The sequence below is a fragment of the Mytilus trossulus genome, chromosome 11, assembly GCF_036588685.1.
Source record: "Mytilus trossulus isolate FHL-02 chromosome 11, PNRI_Mtr1.1.1.hap1, whole genome shotgun sequence".
Lineage (NCBI taxonomy): Eukaryota > Metazoa > Mollusca > Bivalvia > Mytilida > Mytilidae > Mytilus > Mytilus trossulus.
In genome coordinates, this window is record NC_086383.1 from 54,285,089 (window position 1) to 54,306,263 (window position 21,175).

The 21,175-nt window shown below is 32.5% G+C and overlaps 1 protein-coding gene across 1 annotated transcript; it reads left to right on the top strand.

Annotated features, from left to right (window-relative positions):
* Positions 1-404: 404 nt before the first annotated feature.
* LOC134691313 (uncharacterized) lies at positions 405-15,418 on the top strand. Its single transcript, XM_063551764.1, has 9 exons — positions 405-737; positions 1,937-2,596; positions 3,613-3,719; positions 5,635-6,088; positions 7,254-8,029; positions 8,494-8,524; positions 10,933-11,201; positions 13,380-13,407; positions 15,009-15,418. The coding sequence occupies exons 1-9, from the start codon at positions 524-526 to the stop codon at positions 15,380-15,382; spliced, it is 2,913 nt and encodes a 970-aa protein (XP_063407834.1). The 5' UTR covers positions 405-523; the 3' UTR covers positions 15,383-15,418.
* Positions 15,419-21,175: the final 5,757 nt, after the last annotated feature.

Consider the following 21,175-nt stretch of genomic DNA (forward strand, 5'->3'; position numbering starts at 1 on the left):
AAGTTTAAGTTCTTAGACCACATTCATTATGTGTCAGAAACCTGTGTTGTGTCAACTATTTAATCACAATCCAAATTCAGAGCTGTATCAAGCTTGAATGTTTTGTCCATACTTGCCCAAATATTCAGGGTTCGAAATTCTGCTGTCGTATAAAGCTGCGCCTTGCGGAGCATCTGGTCTATAAAGGCAACAGTATGCATGATACAAAATTTATGAAATTGAAATCTAATCTATGACTTAAATTATCTTTCATGGAAATTCGTTAACAACATAGTATATATTCACATGTAATTTACTTTAAATCAAACTTATGTCTAAAATTTCATATTGCAATTATTCTCCTTTAACTATAAACAGTTTAAAACAGGACTGCAGGGTAGAAGAAAAAACCCAGATATTCCTTATTGCTGAAGAATATTATAATACTACGTAGTCACTATTCCTAATGTGTAAGCAGATATTTGTTAGACATCAGCAAAACATCAATAATTAACCATTTAGGAAATTTTTATTAATAGATTCTATGTTGAACAAACTGCTTGGCAGTGGAAGCTACCAATCGTTTGACATGCGCTGCATGGTAACTGGCCAGTTCGCTACTGGGAAATCAAGTCTAGTCAAGCTTTTAGTTGGGGATAATGTTCCAGAAGGGCGACATGCGACTGATGGCATTTCCCTCGTTGAAGGTCGCTGTGGACTTGATATAGAGACAAGAAACTGGATCATGATTGATCCAGGTAAGAATACATATTTACATATATATGGTTTTAATATTACATTTATAATAATAAACATGAAGTCTTGTTTTGCAGGTAGATGTACGCAAGCTCTATTTTGTAAAGAAATGGTCAAAATCAGATTTTTTTGTCGTATGACATTCAATCCTTATCTCAAACATTCTGTGTGTGCCTGTCCTAATACTACAATTCAGGGTTGGTGTTGGTTGCTTTCTATTACATGTGTTTTTCATTAATTATTTTGTCATTGATAATTAAGGTTATTGGTTTCCTCTGTGTCACTGGTTTTAGATGTCTGGTCAAAACCTTTTAGTATACCCCCGCTTTAAAAAAGAAGGGGGGGTTATACTGTTTTACCTCTGTCTGTCCTTCCGTCAGTCCTTCTGTCAGTCCATCAGTCAGTCAGTCCGTCCCATGAATATTTTTCGTCGCATTTTTCTCAGGAACTACAATACAAGGATTTCTGAAATTTGGTTTCAGGGTTCATCTAAGTCAGCTATACCGTGTGATGCGTTTTCAAATTGATCAATCGACAACTTCCTGTTTACCGAACACTTGTATGATTTTACACATGATAGCCAAGTTGAAAATTTTAGTCACATTTTTCTCAGGAACTACAATACAAGGATTTTTGAAATTTGGTTTCAGGATTTATATAAGTCAGCTATACCGTGTGATGCGTTTTCAGATTCATCACTCCACAACTTCCTGTTTACCGAACACTTGCATATTTTTACACTATTAATATTATCCACTTGCGGGGGGGTACCATCAGTGAGCAGTAGCTCGCAGTTTCACTTGTTTTTTTAGATCTGGTCAACTGCTCTTAACTGAGTAGTTGTCTCATATGCATTCATGACACATCAGTTTTGAAAAAGACTAACATTTGTTTTCCTGTTTCAATGATGAAAAACAGGTTTTCTGCTAATGTCAGTTTTTCAGTTACATTGAGTGACTATTTGACTATATAGTATAAAGATATTAAAGTTTTTCTAGTTTGTATGTACTGTGGATTATTTTATTTTGGTTTATACCAATGATCGTGGATAGGGATAATTGATTAAGTGGTTTTGTTACAAGGCAATAGAACACTTGCAATTTGTTGAACATTAACATTTTGTGTGTGCATGTTCCTGCGAAATCGTTCTTACAAAAATATCCAGGATAATATTGCAACAGTTACTTTTTTTTATATACAGGAACATATAATGCCTTGGATGTAGTATACAATAAGGTCTTAATGACCTCTGTTGAAAAGGATGAAAGAAAACAAACAAAAACATCAGGAAAACATAAATCTGATGCAAAACTTTTTGAACTTCCAAATAAAGACGATATTCATTCTCAGAAGACAGAAACTACCAAGTCAACATATTTTCCTGTGAACCTCTCAGGTGAACCCACTACACAGCCACAAGCTACCAAGTCGACATATTTACCTGTGAACCTCTCAGATGAACCTTCTACACAGCCTCAATCTACCAAGTCGACATCTTTCCCTCTGAACCTCTCGGTTGAACCCTCTCAGCAGCCACAAGCAGCCCAATCTTTGTCACAACAGATTTCCTCTATTGAGTCTAAAAAACAGCAAATGAAGAAGAAAATGACAACTAAAATTACCAAAAACGAAATGAGAAAGAAAATGGAAGAGGTTATCGAAACTGGTAAATATGAAATGAAAGTTGGCCGACTCATCTTCTGGGACTTTGGTGGACAGTATGTTTATTATACAACACACCAGACATTCATGACTTTCAGAGCGTTGTTTTTAGTAGTATTTGATGGAAGTAAAGGATTGAATGAAGAAATCCCTGATGTACTGTGTTTTCCAGGGCAGCACATGACACCAACACCAGCAGGTAATTTATATCAATTACTATTGTAACACCTATATATTACTGAACATACTTCATTTACCAAAGACATGCATAGGGACAATAAAAAACCAATTGTCAAGAGAAACATCCTCATCTTGATGATCAAAAATCTAACTTATTTGTTGGCAAATAAATAGATAGATGGGACACTTAATGGTCCATTATCTAGTTTTCATTCCTTTACTGGTTTCAAAACTTAGTATATGTACCTACAACCTCGCATTTTAAAACATTGCAAAATTGCCCTCTAGATGTATTTGTGTTGTTTTGCTGTTGGGTTTCTGTCTCATTGATGTTAATCCCATACCTCCTTTAATTCATTCAAATACACAAATATCACAAACATCATTGATATAGTATATGTTTCATAACGAGTGAGAATATCAATTTTTATGTCTTGTTGTGACCTTTTACTGGCCAAATGATATTTGTCATTTGTCCTTTTATGTTGTCAAACTGTAACATCAGACATTTAAGACTTTTTGTACGCTTCAGAATGTAATAAAATTTGACAAAAGAATATTGTCAGGTGAAATGTGTGAGTGTTTTGTATAATCTAATTGAAGAAATCACAATGTATGTTGCCTTGGACGAAATGTACATCATCTCAACCTTTGAAAGTCATCATTGACCTAACGGATGACCAATGGTAATGCCGTGATATTGTCTTGTAATGCTAGATAAGCCAATTAAATTAACGCTGATTTTCATTTCACTTTTTTGTATCACACTCTGTGCAGTGTGATACAAGAAATATCTACTCATTCAAGAAATAGATAACAGGTTACAGCCATAAGAGAATGTGATACTAAACAATTTTAAGAACCATAAATGTTTACAGTCAAACACTTCAATATTTATTGAGAAATTCAGGTCAAGTTACTTTTTTTCTGGACAAAGGATAAAGTTCTCAAAACGAATATTTCCACACCCTTGAACATTCAGTTGCAGAAAAAATTAAAAAACTAAAAATATTTTTAACTTTATTTTTCTTTCAGTCTTTTTACTGCACTGGGTAAACTCAATCCTGACCTATTGTAAGGTGGTGTATGCTGGCATCCCTAAGATCTTGTTTGTTGCCACCCATAAGGACAAGGTACCAGTGGTAAGTGGAAAAGATATAAATCGGTCTTCTATAAAGTCTTCCCTAAGATCTTATGTGTCGTTACCCATAAGGACATTGGTTCAAGTGGTAAATGAAAACGATATAAATAGGTCATTTATACAGGCAACCCATAAGGACAAGGTACCAGTGTTAAGTGAACAAGCTGTAAATAGGTCTTTATACAGGTTTTGTTTGAATCTGTTTTTGGTGTCACCTGTAAGGACATTGGTACAAGTGGTAAATGAAAAAAAAGATATAAAGTAGATTAGATATAAATAGGTCTCTTATACAGGCATTCCTAAGATCTTGTTTTTGTTGCCTACACAAACAAAGTACCAAAAGTAGGTGATTTGGATATAAGTCGATAGTATATATGTTCTGGACCATACAAGTATTTGGAAAATACGCGCATGGTCATGACCATATGTGGATATACTCGTATGGTCCGACCATACGCGTATGGTCCGACCGTACGCATATGGTCGGGGTAATTAACATGTTTACTTAAATACTTTTAAACTCTTCATAAGGTATGACCCTTCTAGTTGTCACATCGTTTAAAATTTGTACTTTACGTAAACTGGTGGTTGCCAGGGCGTCTACTTATGGTATATACCACATTTATTGTGAAATGTAGATGACATCCCCGACACGGACCATATTTTATATAAGTCGTTCTGTGAATTAAAGTACTGCAGTAATGTTACGATGTTAGAGTTCTGTCATTTCTTAAAAACACCGTAGACACATCCAAATAGCACTAGACCTCGGTATCACTGTAGGCAGCTGCAAAGAAGGCTAACTTTCAAAGGTGTAACTGAAAAGGATCGTGCAGACCAAGACTTGCAAATTCAGAAATGCCATATGGTACCGTAAAGAAGTAAATTTTTCGTTCCATGAACTTTTGGTCGTCTTTTAACGGGAGCAACACACATCATAGTTTCTTTAAATTTGATAACAAGCTTCACTTAAAAATAATATAGTGTGTGATGAGTAATACCTGCTACTACCTGTTAAAATATAGTATACTATTCCTAAACATAATGGCCCTCACAGACATGAGATGGTATATTTTGTGCAAGCATACATTCAATCAAAAACGATTTCAGTTCCAGAAAACAACAAGTTTAATAACTTACCAAATGAACAAATTAGTCTTCATGACTGTCTGAGAAAATAAAGTGGAAAGATTGTGCTGTAGTAAAAATGTTAGGAACAAAGAAACAAAGTTAGCAACAAGAAATAAGAATAGAAACGGTGGCAGATCCAGTAATTTTCATAAGAGGGGCCCACTGACAGCCTTAGAGGGGGGCTGCTCCAGTCATGCATCTGTGATTCTCTATATAATCAACCAAATTTCCTCCCTCCCTTTTTATTTTCATGTTAAAATCTTATGGTTCTTCAAAATTGGAAAAAAACACGTAACTATGATAACATTGTAAGTCTAAAGTTCAACAAGGTTTGTTTTGTTCATTTCTTTTTCCTGTTTAGATCTGTGTTTGTTTTTTCCGAGTCTTACGCTGTAAGCAATATGTCAATTATTATTATTTTATGGAATTATTGTAAGGTGAATATGTCTGATTATGTCAGGAAGGCTTTACCTTCACTTCATTTACTCTGTTCATTGATAACGATATAATGTATATTGTTAAGCTATATATCTACCTATAATAAAACCTATCTTAAAACTTGAAATATAAATTAAACAGTAAAGCAGATGAATTATTTCAGTATTTGCACTTTCAGGCATTTTTTATTAAGCATTTAAATCATCATCATACTGCATTAATTTATATAGAAATAAAAGAAAACATGATTATGACGTCAACATTTTTTTCAACAACATACTATTCAGCCTCAAAAACTGTATCCCATGATGATGCTTTTGTTTTAAAGTCTAAATTGTTTTTGGCAGGAGGATGTTGAAACCAGACGAGCACTATTGTACAGTGAGGTAGAGGAATTATTTAAAGACCACGAGGGAAGAAATCATCTTGTCCTTGACAAACAAATATTTGTCAATGCAACTGATAAAGATGATATAGAAATTAAATCATTAAAGAAAGCCATCACAGAGCTTACTTTCGATCATCCATGTTGGGGAGAGGACATGCCGAACGCTTGTGTTCCCCTTGAACTGGAGATTGCTGAAATGGTAGCTTCAGGAAAGCAAATCTTGTCATTGGTAGAACTTGAAGAATTGAATTCAATCAGCAAGGTGTCCGTTCTGAATTTAGATCAACTTCATGATTTCTTACACTTCCAACATTCCCTTGGCAAGATCATCTACTTTAATACCCTTCAGCTCCGAGATTATGTTATAATTAACCCGCTTCTCATGGTGGAGGTTATGAGATCATTTGTGACAGGTAATTATAAATTGTAAATTATGTTATAGTCGAACATGGTGAAGATGTCATTGGTGTCATCTCTGACATCATACAATATACAAAGAGTGAAGATGTTAACAACTATAATTGGTATTAAAATAAGCAATGCTTTGGTCAGAAAAAACACTGACAAATCAAAATGTATTTTGACTTTTTGATTTGTTTTCGTACTGATTTATTTTTCCTCTGATTTTCCTATATTAATTTCATTGTCAGTTTGTGTGTTGGAATGTAATTCAGAAGTTTGTATACCATTAATTTGACAACAGGGAATTGAAATCAACCCAAATAGCCAGTCAAATGATGTTTTGTTAAATTTACAGGCACCTGTTTAATTTTACTGTTTGTTTTTTTTCAAATGAAAGCTTGTTGTTTTGAAGATTATTAACATGATTAATGTGTCTTGTTTTGAGAATGCGCGACATCTGGATGTGTCTTTTATTTTGGAGAAAATTCAGATTAAAAGTGGAGCAAAACTAGTTTTCTGGTTAAAAATAGCTTATTTTTGATTTATTTGCTTTGGGGATGCATATTTTTTTATACGCTTTGTTAAATTACACCGTTCCAAATTTATTCCTGGTATCAATCAATTTCTATTAGCTTGATCATGTTGATGCAAATGCACAAAACACGTTAAAATTCAAAACAAAACTTTGACATGCAGGTGAAATGACAAGACTTGTATCACATTGAAAACGAATTATAAAAATATTAATAGGTCACCAAATTCAATGTTAAACAAAATCTTTAACCATACATCAAAAAGGGAAAAGCAAGGATGAATATTGGATTAAAAGGTGTAGAATAAATGTATACAATAAACATGGTGAAATTAAACAAAAGTGTTCCTTTATATTTTTACTGAAAATTCAGAAATGTTGTCTGCCTTTATTATTCCAATTTTTAAGAATGAACACAAATAAGGGATTATAATTGCGATTTCAGGAAAATCTGCATCAAGATATTTGAATTGATATAAAATAACTCACTACAGTCGCATTATCGTTATCAATGAAAACTTATCACTAATTACAGAATTTACACTTAACCCTTTGCCTTTCACACCTGTACAGCCCATAATCAATATGAATAAGAAAAATCATGCCGTCCTCAGAGGGTGATTATCTCTGTATGTTTCTTTCAGACATAGGATTTTGGCCAAAGAAAAGAAGAATGCAGGTAATATTCAGTAGAATGTCAGAAAGTGGAATCATACACCGAGAAGACCTGTATCAGATTTGGGAACAAAAGGATTTCCGTCCAATTTTACCGTACAAAGAGTTTATATTCAACATCCTCATTCATTTAGATATTCTGGCAGAGCAAAGAAGATATGACACAGGTACAGGAAGTCGGTTACCAGTAGAGAACTTCTTTGTTCCCTGTATGGTTACAGAAAGAAACACAACCAGCTTTATGGAAAAAGAATGTACACCAGAGAAAGCAATATGTCTAGCCTTTGTTTTTAAAGGAACTGTCATACCACCAGCTTTGCCCAATCGTCTGATCAGTGCGTGTCTGAGCATGTGGACTCTGAAGCAATATGAAGGGAAAAAACTCCTTTTTTCAGGATTTATTGTAGTATCATTTGACAAGGCACATGATGTTGTAGTATGTGTCGAAGGCAACCAGATTCTTCTTTATCTCGTCCATAAAACCTCGGCTGGACTTATAGTACCAGATATTGCCACCGCAGTAAAGGAATGCTTGTTTACAACAATGGAGAGAATATCAGATTTCTATCAGTCCACAATCCATGTAAAACACGGCCAACAATTACCTTTCCATATTGAATATTCATGTTTTGAATTGAAATGCTTCATAAGTGAAGAGGCAGCTTTGCAGATCAGTGAATGGGTTTGTGACAAACATAAACTTACACACAGACAAGGAAACTGGGTTGTTTGGAATCAAGATAAGGTAAACATTATATATATAAATAGTACGGTCAGTAAGCAAATTGCAAATTAATTTAAAGAATAAACAAGATTGAAAACTCAAAAAACAGAACCCCAGTTTTTAAACTCTTTTCTTGTGTAGTAACAAGTAGTTGTAAATAAAACTATAAAGATTCATTTTATCAACGTGCTAATTATCATTAGATAATACACTATTTTTCATATTTTAAATATTACTAAAAAAACATTTGACTGTACAACAACAAATGGCTGTGTTCGTGGTACAAATGTACATAGTTAGTCTACTCTGTTTTGAGTCTGTTCATTGTGTTACTCCCTTTTTGTGTAGGAGTTATGTTCTTCACAAGGTGGAGATTTCCAAAACTGATAATGATAGTAGATTTGGTGCATATTTTGATAAATGAAATATCTCCTATTCTATAGATGATTAAAATTATTGCATGTATGTATGTTTTATTTTTACAGATAAAAGAACAGTGTGAACTTCATTGTCCAGGTAAGATTACTCTAACGTAGCTGCACATAACAAGTTACAAAGTGAATGCATGCTTATCTGAACATAATATATTTACTTTTATGAATTTAAACATTTCACAAAGAACTGATAGACGGCACATTTTCAATTGTTGTCACAAATCTGAACAAAGTTGTAAGGTGATTGCTTATAGAAGTGTTTCCCCTTAAATGCATTTGTCAGTATTTTCTTTATTGTAGATAAATGAAAAGTCACGTTAAAAAGTTAAAATATCTGCAAAACATGATCTATGAATAAGTCGAACTGCTTAATTTGTCAAAAGGTTCAGCATTTAAGTACATCACAACTTTTCCCTTGGTTTTAGCTGATAGATAGGCGAAAAAATAATAGAAACAGATCAAGTTTAAGTTTCGTTCCGCTCCGCTAATTTTTACAGAAATTATGGGCTTTTGTTGAAAAGCACAGTTATATATGGGCTTTTTTCTAAACGCTTTCAGATATTGGGATAATTTTTGGAATGTGAGTTAACCAAGATGAATTACAGATCAAGTTTAAGTTTGGTTTTGCTTTGCTAATTTTTGCCGAAATTATGGGCTATGTACTTTGATAAATTGTTGAAAATCACAATTAAATGAACTTTTTTTCTAAACTCTTTCAGATATCGGGCTGATTTTTTATATGAGCGTTACCCATGATGAGTTCCAGATCAAGTTTAAGTTTTGTTTCACTCGGCTAATTTTTGCTGTAATTTTGGGCTTTGGACTTTGATAAATTTTTGAAAAATTGTGTAATACAGACTTTTTTTCTAAATGCTTACATAAATTGGGCTGTTTTTTGTATGTGAGCTTACTATTATGAGTTGCAGATCAAGTTTAAATTTCGTTTTGCTCAACTAATTTTTGCCAAAATGAAGGGTTAACAACTTTAAAAATTGTTGAAAATCACAGTTTTACAGACTTTTTTTCTATACGCCTCTAGATTTTGAGCTGATTTTTGACATGTGAGACTTCCATCATGTTGGTGTCCTTATGTGTTATTGAAATTGCAAATCTTTTAAATTTTGAGACGGGGCCATTCATGTCGTTTTGACACATAAAGTTTCTAATCTTTTTTCAAAAAATGTTTATGAATCTACTGAACAAATCTAACCAAACTTAGCCCAAATTATTTTTATATTATCTAGTTGCATGTGTCCGTTGACCCCATCTATCAACCAAGATGATTGTAATGGCTTTTAACCTTATTTTCTCTTATGTGTAAAAGCTATAGACGATAGAGAGAAACATTTACATTTGTTATATCGCAAATCTAAATTGATTTATCTTTACAATGGTGTATAACATGCCTACATTTGTTGTCGGAATCATCCGTAGCAATCCTACCAAAGTATGTCAATCGTAATAATTTTGCCAACTGCTAATGAATTGACAATAAACGCGTCACATCTGCTTATATATCACGGTTTCTGATTTGTCAATTTTATGGGAAAGTCTAAATGATTATCAGAGTTATCTGATCTTGTTCGATTTTTATACGTAAAGTTAAGAGAGAGTCTGAATGACATTAATGTCATGGGAACATTTGTATCTAAAAAAGGAACCTCTGAACTTATTAGACATACCACAATAAAACAATTGTGAGGTTTTTTCTCAAGGTATCTTATATAATTTTACTAACTGGCCGGGGGATAAGTTCTATTCAGAGAAAAAATAACAGTTTTTTCCTGAAACAGTTTTTATAATTAATCATTTACTGCGAGACGTTTATTTCCAAATTTTCAGTGGTTGGCAAAATTATTACAATTGACATACTTGGGTAGGATTGCTTCGAATAATTCCGACAACAAATGTAGGCATGTTATACATCATTGTAAAAATAAATCAATTTAGATTTACTATATAACAATTTTAAATGGGGTTGAAAGACTAGAAAGTGTCATATAACAGAATTTACTCACGCCAGACATTTTTCTAAAATGCAAGTTAAGTACCTTGTGTTATATAAAGGTATATAGGAAAAAAAATTCTAAGACAAGTGCCTGTGGAGAGAAAATATAAACAAGAAAAAGATCAGAATCACATTACAAAAGGTATTACCAAAAGAACAATTTTACCATGAATTATATTGCAGTCTACATAGTTAGCAAAACTGAAGATGTACAAAGACCTAAAGGAGTCACACAGGCCTGTATAGCCTCTTGTTTGTGTCTTTTTGTCGGTGTTTTTTCAACCAATGAATTTTGATATAATGGTTAGGTTTACAATTTTGCCTTTGATACATTTAGCCATCTATCCTTTGTAAACTGTACAATTATATCAGAAGATATAATGAACATTCTTTGATTATTCATCCCTAACCATGTTAAACAAAGTAATCTATCAAGATCTTAAATTTTACTAGTATTATGTATCTTTTTTATACAATTATAGGTTTACAAGATAGTGCCTTAAATCAAATTCCAAGTGACGTTGAACTTCATCGATTAGCAGCAGGATGTGACGAAACCACAATACGAGAGTTGGCCATACATATTGGTATGACTCTTCAAGATTGGGATACACTTAGTTCTAATAATGCTCGGATTGAGATTGTAAAGTATAGAATACTGGTCAACTGGCGGGAAAAATACTCAGGAAGATTTAACAGTATAGCAAAAGCTTTAACAGATATGGACTTACCGGTCCATACACTATGTCAGGTAACTAGTTTAGATACACTGCATACACATTATTATATAGATAAAAAAAAGATGTGGTGTGAGTGCCAACATAGATGTTTTTCCCATCATTTTGTTTAATTAAATATCTCGGAAAGGAGCTTGATAACTTATCTGTATTTAAGCTTATTTTGTTCCTTAACTAATCCTCTTCTGACTTATAGTATTCATCATAAATTCTTGATATTGTGTTATTTCATATTAAGGAAGACTAATAATACCGGATTGAACATCCATTACAAATAATTGGAACCGGCTGCAGTTTGATAATGTATAAGGAATGTAGAGGAAAATGTCTGAATTTCTTCAGGATCTACATTTGTTTCAATCAGTAGGCCCTTCACAATTTAGTTGTCAATGGCCAGATGCGGTGGGTCACAGTGTTTTTTAGTTTCATTTTTAGTTACTATCATTTAGTTTCCTGTTTGTGCTACATAATGTAGTAAAGATTACAACTTAGAATAAATGATTATATTTTTTAGTAGTTATTGTAAACACTTCAGTTCATTTTAGTAAAGATATGTAAAAATATTTTATGAAAACAAATGTCTCCCTAAAAGTCCAGTATACCATATTTGATAGGTTTCGGGGTTTTTTGATAATAAATATAACGAGCCATTCCATTTTGATTTACAATGTTCCGAATATTTAAACAAAAAATCACTATTCCATCTTACTATTTCAAAATCATCATGTGCTTTTAAGTTTAAGGGGAAATTATAGTTTGGATCGATACAGTGATTTCGAGTCTGACATTTTGGCTTTGGTTTACACTTTCTCATATCAATATCGTTATATGTGTTTTACTTGCACATAGTATTACACAAAAGCCCACATAATAACATATGAATATAAAATGGTTACCCTGAATATGATCGAGGTAATTATTCTGATACCAAAACCTTTGAATAATTAAAATTGATATGCAGTTATGGTAGACCTCCATTCCCATATATGTTGTATTTGCACACTATGTTTGCCCACTTGGAGTATATGTTTAGAACAACAATTACATTAACACATGAAAGTATCTAGGACTTTTAGTATTCCTTTTAAATATTTAAAGATCTGTTAAAAGAGAGATTAAACTCTGTAAATTCATTGCTATGTCTATAAACAAAGCTGACTTTTGTTAAATTATGGACGAATGTGCTCCATTAAATTGTTCCTACAGATAACGGGTTCATCTGGAAACTTATAACACTATATCATGATCTCATTTTCAACAATCAACAAAAGATGATAAATCAAATTTAGTCATTGTTGATACTGCTCATGGCATGTATATGGTGCATGTATCATCTTAGAATGATTATGGTGTATGTTTCGTTTTGGAATGTGGATGCATGGTACAAATGTATATGTATCGTTTGGTATACATATGGTGTATGTATTGTCTTGGTATGTATTTGGTGTACGTATCGTCTTGGTATATATATGGTTCACGTATTGTCATGGTATGAAGTTTTTTATGTATCGTCTTGGTATATACATATATATGGTGTATATGTTGTCGTGGTATGTGCATGGTATATGTGTTGTCGGTATGTATTTGTGTATGTGTCATCTCGGTATTTATATTATGTATGTGTTGTGACAGTCTTGGTTTGTAGTTTTGTATGTATCGTCTTGATATGTACATAAATATGGTGTATGTGTTGTCTTTGTATGTATATGCTGTACTTGTTGTCTTTAGTATTGGTGTAAAATTGCGTGTTTGAAATTCGCACAGGTAGACATAAAAATAATTTTGTCTTTCAAAGTATGATGGCATACATACATGCAGAGTCAGGTAAAGTAGATATAACAAAAAACAGACTTAACATAAAGTAATAATAATAAATAAAATAATTGTGTGGTTCAAAGTATGACGGGATACATACATGTTTTGATGGTATATGTGTGGTCTTGGTATGTACATATGGTGTATGTGTCGTCTTGGCATGTAGATAGTATATTTGTCGTCTTGGTATGTAGATGGTGTGTGTGTTTTCTGGGTATGCCAGTATGCCAGTACCATTTCAGAAATATGACAGTTGTTATCAATTTGATTTTGCCATTTGATCATGGACTTTCAATTTGAATTTCCTTGGAGATTGTTAGTCTTGTTGATTTACCTTTTTCATAGTGAATGTGTTGTCATAATTTTACTTGTTGTAGGTTAAAAGAGAAAGAAGAGCAGAGACAGGTATGTATTGATGTTGAATGGTAAACATGGTAAACTTCATGTTTTTTCCTTCGAAATATAACACGAACAATTACATTTCCATAGGTGTAAACTATATTCGTCTTGTAAACATGATATATGACGATTTAAACTAACCTATACATGCAGGTATATAGTGTTTCAGTCTGTCCATTTGAAATTATGCAAGCTTTTGTCATCACTTGGTGTCCATCGTTGTACTCTAGTTGGTCTGTAATTGTTTAATTTAAAAAAAAGTCTCCTTTAACCTGATTTTTCAGTAATAATTGCCACGCTTTGGTTTAATATTTCTGGGGTGTCAGGTTTAAAATGTGTTTATCTGGGATTTTTTTCATTAACAAATATGACCCCTGATACATCTTTTTTATGGTCATATTTATTGATCAATTTCATTGTTTGTATACTATATTATGTTGCTGTTGTTGAACACAATATGTGCTTGAGTGTATTAGTAATAAACTTTGTGAAATATAGATATTAAAAAAATGTGGTATGAGACAACTCTACATCCAAGTCAGACTTCTGCAAAAGTAAATCATTATAGGTCAAAGTACGGTTTTTAACAATGAGCCTTGTCGCACATCGAACAGCAAGCTGTAAAGGGTGTAAAAAATGATGTGTTAAACCATTCAAACGGGAAAAAAACAACAGTCTACTCTCTGTAAAAAAAGGTAACGAGAATATGTATGAACCACTTCAAAACGCGACAATTTCTGAACAACATATTCCATTTTAAGCACAGGTGCAAATAATTGAAGCGGGTTAAAACGTCTTCATAGGAAACACCCTTCACAATTATATGAAACAATCGTGAAACGTGATGACGTCACAATATTCAAAAAGACGCTGTAAAATATCAATATCATAACGCTGTTTGTTAGAAAGAGAACATGGCTTATATGTAGTTTTTGACTAGTCCCTCAAACTAGTTAGAACAAATTTGATACAAAACAGGAGAAGAGTTGATCAACATTTCAATTACTATCTGCGGAATTAAAATAAAAATTGTACAGACCATTTTGGAGTCCTACAAACGGAGTTATTACCCTAGAAACTCTTTTATCATTTTTGTTTCATTGGTTAAATGTCAATAATGCAATAACAGTAAACATTTTGTTAAATTGGACAGTTACAATACTTACGTTTATATTGAGATACGTGAGTTGTTTTAATTTGTAATTCAGTCATTGTGCATGGTTAAACTAAAACGCATAAGTCAAGAATACTTCACGTTGATGTGAAAGGTGAAATGGGATGCAATTTATCACAACACTTAAGTACATGTTGACTGTTACGGTATATAAGTCAGAGTAAGTATATTGTAAGATTGTTCTGGTCTCATTACTCATTTTAGGGTATCAAGATCGCCTATAAAAACATCCATACATTATTCAGTCATTTGATGGATCCTGCAATTATGTCAAAGGTGTGTTTAAATACAAGAAAACCTTTTTATTATGCATGATTTATTACATTAGTTTTGCAGATAAACGCCTGATAACTTTACACACAAAACTAGATCTATATTATTGAACATGCGATATTTAAAAAATAATATACATTAATTCATATTAAAATTTCAGACATTCCTTTGGAATATCTAGATTGTATACCGACGGATGAGATACTAGATAAACTAGCACCCCAAATTGGTCAAGTATATTTTCAACTTGGCGCTGCTATTGGGTTGTCAATTGGAATCTTGGAAAATATTCAGAGCAATAATCCCAGAGATTTAGCAGCTCAGAATAGAGAGGTATTATTCGCATGGAGAGAAGACAAAACAGTGAAACCTACAATACAAGTACTGGTACAGGCTTTAGTTAACATTGGGAGAGGAGCTCTTTGTTTACAGGAAGTTTTAACGAATGTTGATCATAATACCCTTAGAGAATCAGAAAAAGTGAGAGATAAAGGTGCAATATCCAAGAAATTAAACAAATGTTCAATAGCTTGAAAGCGGTTACCACAGAGTACAGTTACAACAACAATGCAGGAGAAAAAGAATACTGCAGCTAAGGAGAAAACTATAAAATGCAATCCGGTTTTATAGTTTCTAAAATACCTTCACTTTTGCATTTTACTTGTTCCATATTTTCTGCGTGCGGCAGGTGACATAGGTATAGTCTTATCCTGTCTGTTGTTCTTCCTTCTGATACAACAATGCTAAGAGACTGTCTGACAGAAAGCTTTCATACAATGTTCTTTATCATTTATTTTCATATATTTGTTTTCCGTACTGTATTGTTATTTAGATTTCACAATTGAAAGCGGATTTAATAAGATTTTTTGGACATTGTAACGCAATTATTTTTTTCTTTTGGAATTGGTTTGATCAGTAAAGACAGAATAAACTCGTGTTTACTGTTCCAGTGTTATGTTACTTGAATGTTTGAAAATAACTAAGTTTTGATGTTTCTGTATAATCAATGGAGAAAACCATTTTCATAATTGATTCGTAAAATTCTGAAATAGTGGCAAGCTCGTGCAATATAAAACAATACTCTAAACATTATTCATGCAATAAACCATACTGTTGGAAAATGTAAGTGTATGTTCCCTCATATGATAATGTAGTATAATAATGCAGATACTGTTCATTTTGTGAAATAGTTTGTATATATAAACATGAACATGGACATGATTGCTTTTTATACGACCGCAAAAATTGAAAATATTGCTATCACGTTGGTGTCGTCTTCGTCGTCGTCGTCCAAATACTTTTAGTTTTCGCACTCTAACTTTATTAAAAATGAATAGAAATCTATGAAATTTTAACACAAGGTTGAAGACCACAAAAGTAAGGTTGGGATTGATTTTGGGAGTTTTGATCCCAACATTTTAGGAATTAGGGGCCAAAAAGGGCCCAAATAAGCATTTTCTTGATTTTCGCACAATAACTTAAATTTAAGTATATAGAAATCGATGAAATTTAAACACAAGGTTGATGACCACAAAAGAAAGGTTGGGATTGATTTTGGGAGTTTTGGTCCCAACAGTTTAGGAATTAGGGGACAAAAAGGAGCCCAAATAAGCATTTTTCTTGGTTTTCGCACCATAACTTTAGTATAAGTAAATGGAAATCTATGAAATTTAAACACAAGGTTTATGACCATTAAAGGAAGGTTGGGATTGATTTTGGGAGTTTTGGTTTAAACAGTTTAGGAATAAGGGGCCAAAAGGGTCCAAAATTATACTTTTTTTTGTTTGATTTCATCAAAAATTGAATAATTGGGGTTCTTTGATATGCCGAATCTAACTGTGTATGTAGATTCTTAATTTTTGGTCCCGTTTTCAAATTGGTCTACATTAAGGTCCAAAGGGTCCAAAATTAAACTTAGTTTGATTTTGACAAAAATTGAATCATTGGGGTTCTTTGATATGCTGAATCTAAAAATGTACTTAGATTTTTGATTATTGGTCCAGTTTTCAAGTTGGTACAAATCGGGGTCCAAAATTAAACTTTGTTTGATTTCATCAAAAATTGAATAAATGGGGTTCTTTGATATGCAAAATGTAACTGTGTATGTAGATTCTTAATTTTTGGCCCTGTTTTCAAATTGGTATACATTAAAAGTCCAAAGGATCCAAAATTAAACTTAGTTTGATTTTAACAAAAATTGAATTCTTGGGGTTCTTTGATATGCTGAATCCAAACATGTACCTAGATTTTTAATTATGGGCCCAGTTTTCAAGTTGGTCCAAATCAGATCCAAAATTATTATATTAAGTATTGTGTGATTATTGTGCAATAGCAAGAAATTTTCAATTGCACAGTACTCAGCAATAACAAGAAATCTTCAATTGCACAGTATTGTGCAATAGCAAGAAATTTTCAATTGCACAGTATTGGGCAATAGCAAGAAATCTTCAATTGCACAGTATTGTGCAATAGCAAGTATTTTCAATTGCACAGTATTGCGCAATAGCAAGAAATATCTAATTGCACAATTTCAATTGGAGTTATCTTTCTTTACATATAGGAAGATGTGGTGTGAGTGCCAATGAGACAACTCTCCATCCAAATAACAATTTAAAAAGTAAACCATTATAGGTTAAAGTACGGCCTTCAACACGGAGCCTTGGCTCACACCGAACAACAAACTATAAAGGGCCCCAAAATTACTAGTGTAAAACCATTCAACCTGGAAAACCAACGGTCTAATCTATATAAACAAAACAAGAAACACGTATATATTACATAAACAAACGACAACTACTGTACATCAGATTCCTGACTTAGGACAGGTGCATACATTTGCAGCGAGATTTAACGTTTTAATGGATCCAAACCTTCTCCCTTTTTCTGAAACAATAGCATAACATCACAACATAGAAAAACACACGATAAAATATCAATTGGCAGACTTAACTCAATCAAAACACGTATGATTACAAAAGTTTGTCCAGAATAGTAGTTGAATCAACTTAAATCATTGTTTTATACAATATGCAAAGTATATTCACTTTTACTACCAACTGATAAATTAAAACAATCTTTACCATTCAGTGATAACAAGCACTTTTTTTACATTTTAATATTTTATGATGTAGTTAAATGAATTATTGTTGCAAACTCCATTAGAAATTTGAATTGAGATCGGTTTTGGAATAAAGGAAAAGGGGATGTGAAAAAAAATTTGAGGGGGGGGGGGGGGGGGTTCAATTTTTTATACGACCGCAAATTTTGAAAAAATTTTCGTCGTATATTGCTATCACGTTGGCGTCGTCGTCGTCGTCGTCGTCGTCGTCGTCGTCGTCGTCGTCGTCGTCGTCGTCGTCGTCGTCCGAATACTTTTAGTTTTCGCACTCTAACTTTAGTAAAAGTGAATAGAAATCTATGAAATTTTAACACAAGGTTTATGACCATAAAAGGAAGGCTGGTATTGATTTTGGGAGTTTTGGTCCCAACATTGTAGGAATTAGGGGCCAAAAAGGGCCCAAATAAGCATTTTCTTGGTTTTCGCACTATAACTTTAGTTTAAGTTAATAGAAATCTATGAAATTTTGACACAAGGTTTATGACCACAAAAGAAAGGTTGGGATTGATTTTGGGAGTTTTGGTTTCAACAGTTTAGGAATTAGGGGCCAAAAAAGGGCCCAAATAAGCATTATTCTTGGTTTTCGCACAATAACTTTAGTTAAAGTAAATAGAAATCAATGAAATTTAAACACAATGTTTATGACCACAAAAGGAAGGTTGGTATTGATTTTGGGAGTTTCGGTCCCAACAGTTTAGGAATTAGGGGCCAAAAAGGGACCCAAATAAGCATTTTTCTTGGTTTTCGCACCATAGCGTTAGTATAAGTAAATTGAAATCTATGAAATTTAAACACAAGGTTTATGACTATAAAAGGAAGGTTGGTATTGATTTTGGGAGTTTTGGTCCCAACAGTTAAGGAAAAAGGGGCCCAAAGGGTCCAAAATTAAACTTTGTTTGATTTCATCAAAATTGAATAATTGGGGTTCTTTAATATGCCGAATCTAACTGTGTATGTAGATTCTTAATTTTGGTCCCGTTTTCAAATTGGTCTACATTAAGGTCCAAAGGGTCCAAAATTAAACTTAGTTTGATTTTAACAAAAATTGAAACCTTGGGGTTCTTTGATATGCTGAATCTAAAAATGTACTTAGATTTTTGATTATTGGCCCAGTTTTCAAGATGGCCCAAATCGAGGTCCAAAATTAAACATTGTTTGATTTCATCAAAAATTGAATAATTGGGGTTCTTTGATATGCCAAATCTAACTGTGTATGTAGATTCTTAATTTTTGGTCCAGTTTTAAAATTGGTCTAAATTAAAGTGCAAAGGGTCCAAAATTAAACTAAGTTTGATTTTAACAAAAATTAAATTCTTGGGCCTCTTTGATATGCTGAATCTAAACATGTACTTAGATTTTTGATTATGGTCCCAGTTTTCAAGTTGGTCCAAATCAGGATCTAAAATTATTATATTAAGTATTGTGCAATAGCAAGTCTTTTCAATTGCACAGTGTTGTGCAATGGCAAGAAATATCTAATTTCACAATATTGTGAAATAACAAATTTATTTTTAATTAAGAGTTATCTTTCTTTGTCCAGTATAGTAAGCAAGAAATATCTGCAAGATTTTTTTTAATTGGAGTTATCTTTCTTTGTCCAGAATCAACTTAAATCTTTGTTATATACAATATACAATGTATATTCACTTTTTACTACCAACTGATAAATTTAAATAATCTTTACCATTCAGTGATAACAAGCAGTTTTTTACATCTTAATATTTTATGATGTATTTAAATGAGTAGTAATTGTTGCAAACTCCATTAGAATATTTTAATTGAAATTAGTTTTGGAATAAGGGAAAGGGGGATGTGATTAAAAAATTGGGTTTAATTTTTCTCATTTGAAATTTCATAAATAAAAAGAAAATTTCTTCAAACATTTTTTTGAGAGGATTAATATTCAACAGCATAGTGAATTGCTCTAAGAGAAAACAAAAATTTTAAGTTCATTTGAATACATTCATTCTGTGTCAGAAACCTATGCTGTGTCAACTATTTAATCACAATCCAAATTTAGAGCGGAATCCAGCTTGAATGTTGTGTCCATACTTGCCCCAACCGTTCAGGGTTCAACCTCTGCGGTCGTATAAAGCTACGCCCTGCGGAGCATCTGGTCTCATTTGAAATTTCATAAATAAAAAGAAAATTTCTTCAAATTTTTTTTTAAGGATTAATATTCAACAGCATAGTGAATTGCTCAAAGGCAAAACAAAAATTTTAAGTTTATTAGACCACATTCATTCTGTGTCAGAAACCTATGCTGTATCAACTAATTAATCACAATCCAAATATAGAGCTGAATCCAGCTTGAATGTTGTGTCCGTACTTGCCCCAACCGTTCAGGGTTCAACCTCTGCGGTCATATAAAGCTGTGCCCTGCAGAGCATCTGGTTCTCATTCTGGAAACATTTCATTAATTTCAGGACTGTTTGTTCAAATCTTTTGTCTTTAATATAAAGTTTGTAATTACAACTAGAAACAGATTATGTAACTTCTTAGTTTCCCTTTTGCAGCAGCAATAATAGCTAACTTAAATAAAAGTTTCCTCTTCCTGAAGCAAGGAGTATTTACTCAAGAACTTGCTGATGACCTCAATATTCAAAGAGCAGGAATATAGTGTACATGTATTTCAGCAGGAGCAAGCCAGACTAGGCCGTATATTTCTATATTTCAACAAATAGAGACCTGTTTTTTTGTAATAATCACTGATCAGAATGAAAAATAATGAGATAGTGTGTGATTCAATGAGAAAACTATCCACCAAATGGTAAAATCATGTGAATTTAAGCAACTAAAGCAGAATGTACCGCATTCATCAAAAAGCAAAATCGATTTATTGTAAGCTAAAAAAAAAAGGCCCTACATGAAAAAAGGTGAAACAATTCAAACTGATTTATGATCAAACAAATAACTACTAAAAAGGTGGTTTTTACTGACCTTCACTTCCCATTAGGGTGCAACATGATCGGTCTCCTTTTTTTATATTTTTTTTTTTATTGCAGAAATGCATATCTAAAAGGTTGTCTCCCTTTATATAGGACACCATCTATAAGTACACATAGTATTAATAATGAAATTTGTATATATATGTTCACCATAATTTTAACATATAAACAAGCTGTGTTTTTATTGTGTGATTATCATTATGTATTATCATGTATAGTTATTGTGTATTATAAATGTATTAAAATTGTCAACATTTTAAC

Coding starts and splice junctions, on each gene's coding strand:
- LOC134691313 (XM_063551764.1), top strand. CDS start 524: ATGTTGAACAAACTGCTTGGCAGTGGAAGCTACCAATCGTTTGACATG. Junction 738..1,936: donor CTGGATCATGATTGATCCAG/GTAAGAATACAT, acceptor TTTTATATACAG/GAACATATAATGCCTTGGAT. Junction 8,030..8,493: donor TTGTTTGGAATCAAGATAAG/GTAAACATTATA, acceptor TTATTTTTACAG/ATAAAAGAACAGTGTGAACT.